Consider the following 13,093-nt stretch of genomic DNA (forward strand, 5'->3'; position numbering starts at 1 on the left):
GAATTTGGAACAAACGTGGAAGAAAACCCAAAGGACTTGTGGTTGGAAGGACATCTGGGGCAAAAGCAGGGAGAGCCGGAGATGGCAGACGTAATTATTTTGCAAGCTTCGGCAGCGGCGTTGTTCACCGGGACACTTGGAAGCTCCGCACGACAATACTTGAGTTTTTCTTAGGCTATTTAAACAATCCTGAGTGAAAGGATTGCCCTTTCTAACTGATCACATATTTTTATTACCACCCTCTTAGAATTTTTGCTAGTTCTATTCTAATTTCTCGTCCTTTCAGGGGATCTCGGTGGCTGCTGGCTGGGTTGGAAGACGATGTTCCTGCTGGGAAAGGAGTTGCCTCGGCTCCAGCCCTCCCCGACGGCGCCGCCTGGGCTGCAGGCAGAGGAATGCCCATTAATTAACTTCAGTTCACACACATGTTCCTGCGGTTCGGAGTTTTGTCCGGATGGAACTGGACACGGCAGAGATGGTAGAAGACTCTCCAACTCTGCTTTCTGCTTTTTTTTTTTTGATTTTAGGGGGTTTGGGGGGATTTATTTTTGTTTGTTTGTTGTTTTTTTTTTTCCTGGGATCATAGCGATCTAAAAGGGGATCCGAAGAAAATCAGGGAATCTTCCAGGGAGAAACTGATCACGTCTTTTCCAGGGTGGTCCTGGGAAGGAAGGGGTGATGCACAGAAGAGATGCTGGGGGTGGGGCGACAGCATCGTGCTGCCCGGTCAAACCCAGCCCAAAGGAAACGTATGGGTTCAACCAGGCAACAAGCAGACCACAACCAGAGCAGCCCTGCAGAAAAGGCCTTGGGGGTTCTGGTGGATGAAAAGCTGGACATGAGCCAAAGATGCGCGCTGGCAGCCCGGAAGGCCAATCGCATCCTGGGCTGCATCAAAAGAAGCGTGGCCAGCAGATCCAGCGAGGGGATTCTGCCCCTCTGCTCCGTTCTGGGGAGATCCCACCTGGAGTCCTGTGTCCAGCTCTGGAGCCCTCAGCACGAGAAGGACACGGAGCTGTTGGAGCGGGGCCAGAGGAGGCCCCGGAGATGCTGGGAGGGCTGGAGCCCCTCTGCTGGGAGGACAGGCTGAGAGAGCTGGCGGGGTTCAGCCTGGAGAAGAGAAGGCTCCGGGGAGACCTTCCAGCCCCTTCCAGTACCTCAAGGGGCTCCAGGAAAGCTGGGGAGGGACTCTGGATCAGGGAGGGGAGCCGTGGGACGAGGGGGAAGGGTTTTCCACTGCAAGAGGGGAGATTTGGATGAGATATTGGGAAGAAATTGTTTGGTGTGAGGGCGGTGAGCCCCTGGCCCAGGTTGCCCAGAGAAGCTGTGGCTGCCCCATCCCTGGAGGGGTTCGAGGGCAGGTTGGATGGGGCTTGGAGCAACCTGGGCTTGTTGAAGATGTCCCTTCTCATTGCAGGTGGGTTGGACTAGATGACCTTTAAAGGTCCCATCCAAACCGTTCCACCCCTCTGCCTGCAGCCAGGCAGGATTTAGGATGGAGGTGCAGGCAGGACAGCAGCCAAGGGCTGGATGGGAAGCTCTCCCAGCCATTTGCATTTGCTTCCCCTTGCTCTGCGTGTCTCCGATGATTTCTTCTGAGCTCTTCATATAGATTTGCTTGTTCAGCAGACGAGGAAGTGGGACAGATCTCCCTGGCCCCAAAAGGATGCCTGGAGCAGGGCAAAGGGATGGGGCTGGTGGTGTGAGGAGGCTCAACAGGACCAACAGTCCCCGACGAGGGCTCACGCTGCATCCTGCGACCTCATCAGGGTGAGATGTGAGGATGGGACATGGACCAGCCACCCACCCGCCGGTATCCAGTGGTCTGTGTCATCCCTGGGATGTGGTGGCCGGGTGCGTCACACCGTCCCACTTCCCTCCCCATGGCTGGGGGTGATGGAGGTGCCCAGCTCAGCTCTTGCAAGCAGGGAAGTGACAGTCAGCGGGCACTGTGCCGAGCATCATTGCCCCAGGGTTGATGGGGGGGAGGTTGGTGGCTTCTGTGTGACAGTGAAGAGTGGACATTCCCACAGACGGGGATGGGGACACATCTCGGGGACGGGGACACATCTCAGGGACGTTGCAGCCAGGCGCAGAAGAAGCGGGCGAGAAGGAAGATGATCGTTTCGTGCCCGGGCCGACGGCGGGTTGGCAAACAGGAAATGTTTGAAGCAACCAGCAGATGGGTCTGCAACGGCTGTCCTGTGAGGGTGACTCTTGGGCAAGATGATTCCGCCACTCTCGGAAGCGATGACCAAGCCCTGGCACGTCCACGCGCCCGCAGGCACCCACCCCTCAGCAGAAACCCAGGAACTGTGGTCCCAGGGCCCATTTGGCCTGGAGCTGAGGAAGAGACAGGGTGCCAGGACCATTGGAGGAACCTCATCATGGAGTTACCTTCTTCCTGGTGGCCAGAACTCGTCTGAGAGAATTGCGGAGTGGCAGCTTTGTAACGTTTGATGTGCAAATCTGGCGGAGAGGACTGGAGTTTGCAGCTCCGGGGTACCAAGGCTGTGCAAGGACTCTGCCCTCACCGGACCCCCCCGTGCCTGGTGAGAGGGGTCTGGGGCTCGTCTCTGCTCCTGCTCCTGGGGCACGCTGCTCCGCTCTCCCTCCGTCTTTCCATTCTCCACAGTCACCTCCTCAGTCCTTAAAGGGAAAAGGGCTCTGCCTGCCTTTTCCTTCTCCCTCCACTCCTCTTCCAGCTCTCTGTCCGTCTCCTGCCAGCTGGGGCCTAAGCTTTTCCCTTCTATTTCTATTATTTCTATTATTTCTATTTCTATTCCTATTCCTATTTCTTATTTCTATTTCCCTTCCTAATTTCCCTTCCCTTCCCTTCCCTTCCCTTCCCTTCCCCTTTTCCCTTCCCTTCCCTTCCCTTCCCTTCCCTTCCCTTCCCTTCCCTTCCCTTCCCTTCCCTTCCCTTCCCTTCCCTTCCCTTCCCTTCCCTTCCCTTCCCTTCCCTTCCCTTCCCCTTTTCCCTTCCCTTCCCTTCCCTTCCCTTCCCTTCCCTTCCCTTCCCTTCCCTTCCCTTCCCTTCCCTTCCCTTCCCTTCCCTTCCCTTCCCTTCCCTTCCCTTCCCTTCCCTCCCCTCCCCTCCCCTCCCCTCCCCTCCCCTCCCCTCCTCTCCTTTTTTGTTTTTTTTTGTTTTTTTTTTTTTTGTTTTTTTTTGTTTTTTTTTTTTTATTTCTCTGCTCGGCTCTTACGCTCTCTGGGTTGCAGATGTTGGAGCCCATGGAGGAGAGGGGAAGACTGCATGACCCAAGGCCATTCACAGGACTGGGGACCCGAGAGTCACTAATTTTGCCTTCATCTCTTGCCCTTCCCCAGGTGAGCCCAGGAGAGAAAGGAGGAAGATGGACCGACATCCCAACAACACGATCCCTGACTGGCGTACAGTGTCCCCAGCGCCTACGGAGAGCATGGTCTATGCGGATGGCCACAATGGGACCAGGTGCTTTGCAGAACACATCCCTGAAGTCATCACCGGTAGCATCACGCTGCTCATCTGCCTCTGCGGGCTGGTGGGGAATGGGGCCATCCTCTGGCTCCTCAGCTTCCGCATCTGCAGGAACCCCTTCACCGCCTACCTCCTGAACCTGGCCGTCGCCGACACCTGCTTCCTCCTCTGCACATCGGCTTTCCTTGTGATATATCATATGCCCATGCTCAGCTGCTTCCAGCCAGAGATTTTGCGGGTGCTGCCGTTATTTCACTCCATGGTTCTGCTCACGTACAGCACCAGCCTCTATCTCCTCACGGCCATCAGTGTGGAGAGGTGCGTGTGTGTCCTCTGGCCCTTCTGGTGCCGATGCCACCGCCCGAAGCTCCTGTCAGCAGTCACGTGCAGCCTGTTGTGGACGCTCGCCTGCGTCCTTGCCGGCCTGGTGTACTTTGTGTGTGACCTGGGTCACTCTCAACACTGCTGGACGGTTCTTGGAACCTTCTGCTTCCTCAATTTCTGCTTTTTCACTCCCTTGATGGTTCTTTCCAATGTGATCCTCTTCATCAAGCTTAGGCGTAGCTCTTGGCAACACCGCCCGGCGAGGCTGTACACTGCCATCTTCCTCGCTGTCTTCTTCTTCGTCCTCTTTGGCATCCCGCTCAGCGTCCAGATCTTCCTCAACTTCTTTGTCTACATTAATTTTGTCTTTGAGATCTGCCTGTTGCTGGCCTCTCTCAACAGCAGCATCAACCCAGTTATTTATGTCCTGGTTGGGAGCTACGGAAATTCCAGGTTCAGGGGATCCGTCAAAGTGGCACTTCAGAGGGTCTTTGAAGACAGGGCAGATTTCCAAGAGGTGGGTGAGACCCCTGTGATGGGAAATGCTGAATAAACCCCTGTGGCTGCAGACGGGCACCTGGAGAGGGGCAGCCCTGCCTCTGCACCCCGGGCCAGCACCCATGGGAGCCCGCTTGCCCAGCTGAGTGAGCAGGACCAGCAGCGGATGGTCGTGTGTCCCCCACGACACATCCACACTCGATGAGATTTCCAGGGGCAGGGCTGGTTCCCGCCTCAAATTTATTTTTAAGTTATTTTAATAAAAGTGTCTTTCATTTAACTTACCGGTGATTGCAGTTTCTTCCCTTGCTGCATCCGTGGCGTGCTCTTGCTTGTTCTCAACATTGCAGTTGTGGCAGCCCCCTCTGGCTGCCTGCTAGTTTATACTGATGAAATGATGTGCTCCGGAAAGTTCTGCTTCATTTTTTTTCTCCAGGGTTACCACTGCCACATTCCTGGGCCCCAATCTGTACCTTGTCTGCTTGCCAGCACGGAGATGTCCCACCTCTTCCTGCCTCTACCCTCTTCTGGGACCTTGGTGCCTGATCCTAAAGCACTGAGCACTCACTACCTTGATCCTCAAAAGCCCTCAGACCAGAGGAGATCATGGCGAGGGACAGAAATGACATTTTCAGCTCCTTCTGGCTTGCTGTCGTCCTGTGCCCCAGTCTGACAGAAGAAACCCATCTCAGTCTGGCTGATCATAGAATCATAGATTGTAGAATGGTTAGAGTTGGGAGGAACCTTAAAGATCATCCAGTGCCACCCCTTGCCCTGGGCAGGGACACCTCCCACCAGCCCAGGTTGCTCCAAGCCCCGTCCAACCTGGCCTTGAACCCCTCCAGGGATGGGGCAGCCACAGCTTCTCTGGGCAACCTGGGCCAGGGGCTCACCACCAAGTCAAGAATTCTTCCTCAGATCTCATCCAAATCTCCCCTCTTTCAGCTTAAAACCCTTCCCCCTCGTCCCATGGCTCCCCTCCCTGATCCAGAGTCCCTCCCCAGCTTTCCTGGAGCCCTTTGAGGGACTGGAAGGGGCTGGAAGGTCTCCCCGGAGCCTTCTCTTCTCCAGGCTGAACCCCCCCAGCTCTCTCAGCCTGTCCTCCCAGCAGAGGGGCTCCAGCCCTCCCAGCATCTCCGGGGCCTCCTCTGGCCCCGCTCCAACAGCTCCGTGTCCTTCTGCTGTTGGTGGACCCAGAGCTCTATGGAGCTGGCAGCACCAGTCAGCAGCCAAACCTTCACCCTGCCAAGGGGGTCTAAGCAGGGAGGAAGAAGGGGACAGGCGAAGAAGTGCTGGCTGGGACCAGCACTGTGCCAGGCTGGTCAGAGGACAGACAGACAGACAGACGGACAGGGTGATGGCTGCTGGAAAGTGGAATTCTATGCACCGGGTGGAGAAGCCCATGGAGGAAACGTCCAGGGCAGACCCTGGAGAAGAGAGAAGCAGAGGCTGGGAAGGCTCTCGCAGGCGATAGCTGGAGGAGGCCGAGCTCTGCCTGCCAGATGGTTTTATTAACTTTCCTGACACGCAGAAACAACTGCTACCAGAGCCATAATATTTACAGAATGTGGCTTCCTTTGAACGCATAGGAGCCTGACCCCGACACAAACAAATAACTAATGGCTGTAAATCTTGTGTTGGAAATCAAAATTTTAGGTGAGATTGCTCAGGGTGTTGCCCATGCAAGCAGAAGCCGAGAAAACCCGGGAAACTCTTTTGCAGAGCCCACGGGTTGAGGGGGCAGCGAGCGTCGTGTTGCGCGGCGCTACGCTGGTGCACCTTGATGCTTTCCTTATCATGACCTGTTCGCACTGGAACGGGTTGGCTTTGTGCGGGGATGTGAGACTGGGAGCACAAGAACAGTGTCAACGAAGGAGAGATGAGGTGGGTTTGGGCCTGGGGTCCCCACGTGTGCCAGTTCCCAGTGGGAGCATCCCTTGATCCCAGTTGCAACAGGAGCTGCTTGCATTTCGCCTTCTGGGTAGGAGCCATCTCACCTGCCTTCAGCTCTCTAGAAACTACATGGTCTTGTCTGAGAAAGCCATTGTAGGCTGCTGGCTGAGCGCAGAAGACAACTCGGATGAAACCCTTAACTTTAAGATGGCCAAAGCCAAGTGAGCAGCGATGATTCACCTCTCCTTAAGGAAAAAAAGGTTTTCCTGAAATCCTGCGTCATGTCTCTGCCGTCTGCCCTTGCCCTGGGTCACACACACATATTACTCAGTCATCTCCTCAATACACATGCTCTTGGAAACTGTGTCAAATATCACATACCACTGTGAAATCGTGGTATCCGAGTGGGCAAACCTAGAGCCGGATCGGAAAGAGATGTTTTGGAGCAACACCAGGCTTGTAGGGCAGGGTCCTAACTGTACACCCCTGGAAAGACAGGAAAAAAGTTCAACCAGTTCAAAAATATGAATATTTTGGGATTGGTGTTGCTTTAAAATGAAATGAAGGAGGAACCTGACACGGAGACAGTCTGCTTTTCCCATAGGTCCAGTTCCTGCGACTCATTTTTGTTAGTCATTTCCTGTACAAAGCCAAGAATAGATTATAACCAGAACCCTGACACTGTCAAACGCAGTGAAATAGTTCCCTGTTTGCAAGAGCCCTTGAGAACACGATCCACTTGGCTAACACTGAGAAAAGTGGTTTGTGAAAGGACCGGAGAAAGATCCCATGCTGGACGCTGCACAGGCTCACCACGGCAGGCTTCCGTCCAGTTTTCCAAGTGATAATTCCTGGAAACCTCATGAAGATCCCATCATGGGGGCGGCAGCTGGCGACCGTGAGGTGATGTGAGTCTGCAGCGCGTCTGCTCCAGCCACGTTCTCCAGGCTGCCAGAGGAAAGAAGGTCAGACTTTTCCGGGTGATTTCTTTTGTTGTTGTTGTTGTTTGTTGTTGTTGTTTGTTGTTGTTGTTTTTCCAGCCTAATGAGTGCCTCCCCTCGTTGGTTTTGAACCTCGCTGGTCAATTTGCAGCGAAATCTGATTGGAGAATAGTGGTCTCTTGGATATTAAGACCTACAAATATTGTGGGGAAAGGTGGTAGGGGAACAATGAAATGAGTGTCCCGCTGAAGGGACCCAGCAGCTTAGTAATATCAACTATAATATTAGAAATCAGATTCACCCCCAAAACCACTTACTCTTTGACATCTCCAAGGACAATCCTTGCATCTTATTATTTCCCTCCTCCTGATCTGTCCTGTCCAAAGCCAGGAAGGAGGCATCTCCCTCTCTTCTTCTCCATGTCTGTACGTGCTCTTGTGCCAGGCGCGTCATGCCCATCTCCCCGCATCCTATCTTCCATCTCTCCTTTCCCTCGTTTCCCTCTGTGCTCCTCCACCTGGAAGCTAGGGCTCTGCATGGCTGCAAAGACCTGAAAAACCTGGTGTCGGGACAGCAGAGTTGCTAACGTGTCTCTGTTTTATCTCGTCCCTCCAGCTGTGCGAGGGGGAAGGAGAAGCAGCAGAGGTTTCATAATGTTCCTCGCTGTGGAACGAACCAGCCCGCCTTGCTGGAGCCAGCCCGGTGGGACAGCATACAACAGGAGCTGGCCTCACAGGCTGCTGAGGCAGGAGGACAGTGACTACAACTGGAGCGACTGTGACGCTGGTCACTTGAGCAAAGTTCCCGTGACGCTGCTCATCTGCCTCTGCGGGCTGGTGGGGAACGGGGCCGTCCTCTGGTTCCTCAGCTCCCACGTCCGCAGGAACCCCATCACCGTCTACGTCCTCAACCTGGCCATTGCCGACTCCACCTTCCTCCTCTCCATCGCCATTGCCCTTGTGATATTTTACGGCCCAGAGAAACTTTGTCACAGGCTGGGCTCACAGGATGTGACAACTCTGTTGAACATGGCCATCCTCTTCTCTTTCACCACCAGCGTCTACCTCCAGACGGCCTTCAGTGCCGCCACGTCTCTGTCCCTCCTCCCACCATCCCGCTGCCCCTGCCACCGCTCCTGGCGCTTCCCAGGGCTCCTGTGTGCCCTGCTCTGGGCCCTCTCCTTCCTCCTCACCCTCACCCTCTACTTCTGCCCTGCGGCGCTCAGCGTCTTCGTCCTGAGCTACCTCTTATCGGTGCTGACCCTGGTGTTGGCTGGTCTAACCCTGCTTGCCAGGGTCTTGTGCTCCTCATGGCAATGTCCCCCAAGGACTCTCTGTGTTGTGGTCCTGCTGGCTGTCGTCTTCTTCCCCTTCTTCACTGCTGATTTTTGTTACTGGCTCTTGCTAAGACTGTTTGATTTTTCTGTGTTTGTCTTTAACGCCTCTCTCCCGTTGGCCTGCGTGAACAGCACCATCAACCCTGTTATTTACTTCTTGGCTGGGAGCTGTGCAGAGAAGTTCACACTCTCCGTTAGGGTTGCTTTCGAGAGGACTTTTGAAGACCTAACAGAGCCCCAAAATAGAGGCGAAACTCCCAGAGAAAACACAGTGGAAGCAGCTGTTTGAACCTCTGTGGCTGCTTCCTGAGAGAAGATGCTCCAGGGATGGAGGTGTCCCATGAGCCCGGGCAAGCCAAGGAAGATGACTCTGGTGCGGGTCTGGCCGCAGATGAATGGAATTAGCTGCAACACAAGGAACCGTGCTGGGTGGCACGGGAACTCCTGCCTGGGGTGGACGCTGGCAGCGTGGTAAAATACCCATCAAACCCTTTTGTTTTGAAACCTTTGCTTGGAATCTGTTGTATCCAACAGGTCTGAGCTTCCGCTGTCTCAACAGTGAGCTTGCTCTACCCTGCGCACGATTAAAACAGAGCCATGGAGGCTCTTAGCTCCTGCCAGTGGTTTTTCTGGTGTGTTTGTTTAAGAGCAAAGGGTGGGTGGATGAGAAAGCTTGGCACAGCAGGGCAGGACAATTGCTGGGCAAAGCTTTGTGTGTCCATCTCCAGTGGGTGCCAAACCGTGTGAAGAACATGTGGAGCCTTCACGTTCAGCTTTGATACCGGGCAAGTAGGTGTGCACTTGGGATCACCCCTGGAAGGCTTTCAGCACTTGTTGGCAGCTCCACTGACATGGTTTGGCTCAACTGGAGGCTTCTTACAGTGGGACACATCTCTGCTAAGTGCAGGCATCCCAGAGAGATGTCGTCTGCTGCACAGGTCCCTCCCAGAATGAATGAGGAGCTCGTGGCACCGCCAACGGATGGCTCATCCCGACTATTGCAGGCACCTACCTTAGGATGAGGTGCCTCATGCTCTAAGGGTACCTGTGCTCCTCATAAACATGACAGAGGTTTTAGAATGAGAGGAAATGAGCCATCTGTGTGCTGGCAGCCCAGAAAGCCCCCCACATCCCGAGCTGCATCCCCAGCAGCGTGGGCAGCAGGGCCAGGGGGCGGATTCTGCCCCTCTGCTCCGCTCTGTGAGACCCCCCTGCAGTGCTGCCCCCAGCGCTGGGGCACCAACAGCAGAAGGACACGGAGCTGTTGGAGCGGGGCCAGAGGAGGCCCCGGAGATGCTGGGAGGGCTGGAGCCCCTCTGCTGGGAGGACAGGCTGAGAGAGCTGGGGGGGTTCAGCCTGGAGAAGAGAAGGCTCCGGGGAGACCTTCCAGCCCCTTCCAGGCCCTCAAGGGGCTCCAGGAAAGCTGGGGAGGGACTCTGGATCAGGGAGGGGAGCCGTGGGACGAGGGGGAAGGGTTTTCCACTGCAAGAGGGGAGATTTGGATGAGATCTGAGGGAGAAATTCTTGGCTGTGAGGGTGGTGAGCCCCTGGCCCAGGTTGCCCAGAGAAGCTGTGGCTGCCCCATCCCTGGAGGGGTTCAAGGGCAGGTTGGACGGGGCTTGGAGCAACCTGGGCTGGTGGGAGGTGTCCCTGCCCAGGGCAGGGGGTGGCACTGGGGGGGCTTTAAGGTCCCTCCCAACTCTAACCATTCTGTGATTCCATGATTTTCTGTCAGAACGGAGTCAGCCTTGTTCTGGTCACCAGTGACAAGCTCTGCAGTGAAACCCGGTTGTTGTTTATTAAAGAAACTTTGGGGTCAGAATTACCATGCTGGAAAGTAAAAAAAAAAGAAATCCAAGTTTAACGTCGGAGCAGTAACAAAACGATGCCTTAGGTTGGTAACTAGAAAATGGGCAGTACAGTCAGGCTTTTGGAGCGTACGGTTAGTCACTGGAAGCGGTGCAGAGGAGCTGCTCGGCTCCTCCAGAGTTCGGCCAGGTTCAGGATGGAGGCAACAAAGGTCTTCCTCTTGATGCTGAAGCTGGGGAACCAAAGGATGACCCCCCTCCCCGTCAGCCTGCACAGGCAGATGAGCACTGCGATGCTCCTAATTTCTACTTCTACTAGTAAAATTACGTGGCCCATACATTTGGTTATATTAATTTCTGTATTTCAGGCTCTTTTTGGCCATGGAGCCAGAGGTGCGGTGAGTGGAGTTACTATGAAATCTTTGCTGCGAGCCAAGAGAATACAGGAATTAGTGTCTCTGACTTGCCGAGACCATCTGATCTGATAATCCCCTGTCTTGCTTCATGGCGTGGCATGGAGCTGTGTTTGGCGAGTGTTTGGTGAGCGGTGCCAGAGCAGCTGGTATTTGCCTGCTGTGCTTTTCTCTGGCGTCGGAGAGGTGGTCTTTGCCACCAGACGTCCTGAGTTGCACGCTGTTATCTCACGCATCACCTTGAAATGGTTCCTTGCCAAAATCGGTGCCTTTTCTGGAGACACCTCCCCTTCCAAGTTTGGAGGACAGGGTATCATAGCCTGGGCTGAAGTCAGGCAAAAGAGGCTGAAGCCTCCTTGGGAATGCTTTTGTGGACAAAACTTTTGTGGAGATATTGGAAAGTGAAACATGTCTTCAAATCCGCTCCTGGTTTTCCTATAGGGACTGATAGGAGCAGGGCTGGATCAGATTCCCTGCCCCCTTGCAGGGACATTTACTGTCCTGTCCAGTCCCCGAGAGACCCCAGCAGGGAGGTGACAACCTCCAAAATACAATGGCTCGCCATCCAGCCGTAGTCAGTTGCAAAAAGCCGTGTTCCCCTGGAGCGGAGCCGGAAAGCAGCAGCTCGCGTGAAATTCTTGGCACGAGCGTGAGCGCCGGGAACACGCCACTCGTAATCCCTCGGCGCTATCGAACCCGTGCATTTCTCAGAATGATTTAACCCTGGAATTAAACAGTGCGACAAATTTCCACTTCAAGTACCAAGGTTCTGCAAAGGCAGGCTTGCCAGGAGGAAGCGTCTGGTGATGGCTGCCCGGGCAACCAACTTTGATTTGATCTCCTCACCCAGACATCACGTCCCGTGGTCAGGAGACTCCCCTCACAGTCTCATCACATCGGCGACAGCTTCCCCTCACGTGTCCCATGGACGGCGATCTTGTCAGTAGGAGCTGGCCACGTCAACCCCTTCCTCTCCTCCAGACGTTCCCCAGTGTCATCCCACCATGTGAGGGCCTTCTGGTGTTTGCTGTGCGTACCTGGCGCTGGACCAGGAGACCCTCCACATGGGGAAATCCCCAGGGTGTGGACTTGCAACAGCACAAGGGCTTTACCTGCTGCCTCCAATTCTCGTCTCACCCAACCTCATCCATCAGCACCGTGCAGACAGCTCACTCGTCTCCGGATTTCCTTTGCTTTCCCATTCTCTCTCTTGCTTTTTTGCTTTCTCTCTCCCTTTCTTGCTCATCCCAGGAAAGAGACCTGGGAGTCCTGGGGGACAACAGGATGCCCATGAGCCAGCAGTGTGCCCTTGTGGCCAAAAAGGCCAACGGCATCCTGGGGGGCATCAAGAAGAGTGTGGCCAGCAGGTGGAGGGAGGTCATCCTCCCCCTCTGCTCTGCCCTGGGGAGGGCACAGCTGGAGCGCTGTGTCCAGTTCTGGGCTCCCCGGGTCAAGAGGGACAGGGAACTGCTGGAGAGGGGACAGCAAAGGGCTACCAAGATGCTGAGGGGACGGGAACATCTCTCTGATGAAGAAAGGCTGAGGGATTTGGGTCACTTCAGTCTGGAAAAAAGACGACTGAGGGGGGACCTTATCAAGGCTTGTAAATACTGAAAGGGGGGGTGTCAGGAGGATGAGGCCAGACTCTTCCCAGCGGTGCCCAGGGACAGGACAAGGGGGAACGGGCACAAACTTGACCATAGGAAGTTCCATCTCAAGACGAGGAGGAACTTCTTTGCTGTGAGGGTGGCAGAGCCCTGGCACAGGCTGCCCAGAGAGGTGGGGGAGTCTCCGTCTCTGGAGACATTCAAACCCGCCTGGACGCGTTCCTGTGCCACCTGTTCTGGGTGACCCTGCTCTGGCAGGGGCTTGGAGGGGATGATCTCTGGAGGTCCTGTCCAACCCTATGGTTCTATGATTCTATGATTGCCTTTCTCTCTGTCTCTGCATCTCTCTCTCTTTCTCTCATTCTCTCGTTTTCTCTTTCTTTCCTTGTTTCCTTCTGTCTTTCTCTTTCTTTCACAGTCTCTTTTCCCCTATGCCTTATTCTCTACACCACTACTTCCCCCATCACCAACCAGAACCCCTTGGTTTGCCCATTTTTGCAACCCATTTTGCAGAGCCCTGCCTTGCTTGGCCAGCAGAGATGGCCAGAGCTCCCCAAGGTACAAATGTGTCAGACCTTCCCCAGGCAAGAGATCCCGCGAAACACCACAGAACTCATCAGCTGATGGGCAAAGGGGCCAGAGTTTATTGTCTGGGGCCAGAGCAAGGAGGGTCATGGCAATGGGAACACAGCCCGGGCACAGGCACTGGCTGAGCAGTGCAGCGCTGGCTCTGTGCTACGTGTCCCCACGCCTCCATCTCCTTCTGGCTGCCTGCGAGGCTCCATGTCTCCATGCCTCCTTGCCAGCAGTGCC

The 13,093-nt window shown here is 54.9% G+C and overlaps 2 protein-coding genes across 2 annotated transcripts; both read left to right on the plus strand.

The window, feature by feature from the left end:
• Window positions 1-1,271: 1,271 nt before the first annotated feature.
• Window positions 1,272-4,484, plus strand: LOC134514622 (proto-oncogene Mas-like). Its single transcript, XM_063332662.1, has 2 exons — window positions 1,272-2,552; window positions 3,331-4,484. The coding sequence occupies exon 2, from the start codon at window positions 3,357-3,359 to the stop codon at window positions 4,335-4,337; it is 981 nt and encodes a 326-aa protein (XP_063188732.1). The 5' UTR covers window positions 1,272-2,552; window positions 3,331-3,356; the 3' UTR covers window positions 4,338-4,484.
• Window positions 4,485-6,899: 2,415 nt separating this feature from the next.
• On the plus strand, window positions 6,900-8,992 carry LOC134514649 (proto-oncogene Mas-like). Its single transcript, XM_063332708.1, has 2 exons — window positions 6,900-7,140; window positions 7,732-8,992. The coding sequence occupies exon 2, from the start codon at window positions 7,770-7,772 to the stop codon at window positions 8,739-8,741; it is 972 nt and encodes a 323-aa protein (XP_063188778.1). The 5' UTR covers window positions 6,900-7,140; window positions 7,732-7,769; the 3' UTR covers window positions 8,742-8,992.
• Window positions 8,993-13,093: the final 4,101 nt, after the last annotated feature.

The sequence above is a fragment of the Chroicocephalus ridibundus genome, chromosome 4, assembly GCF_963924245.1.
Source record: "Chroicocephalus ridibundus chromosome 4, bChrRid1.1, whole genome shotgun sequence".
Taxonomy (NCBI): Eukaryota; Metazoa; Chordata; class Aves; order Charadriiformes; family Laridae; genus Chroicocephalus; species Chroicocephalus ridibundus.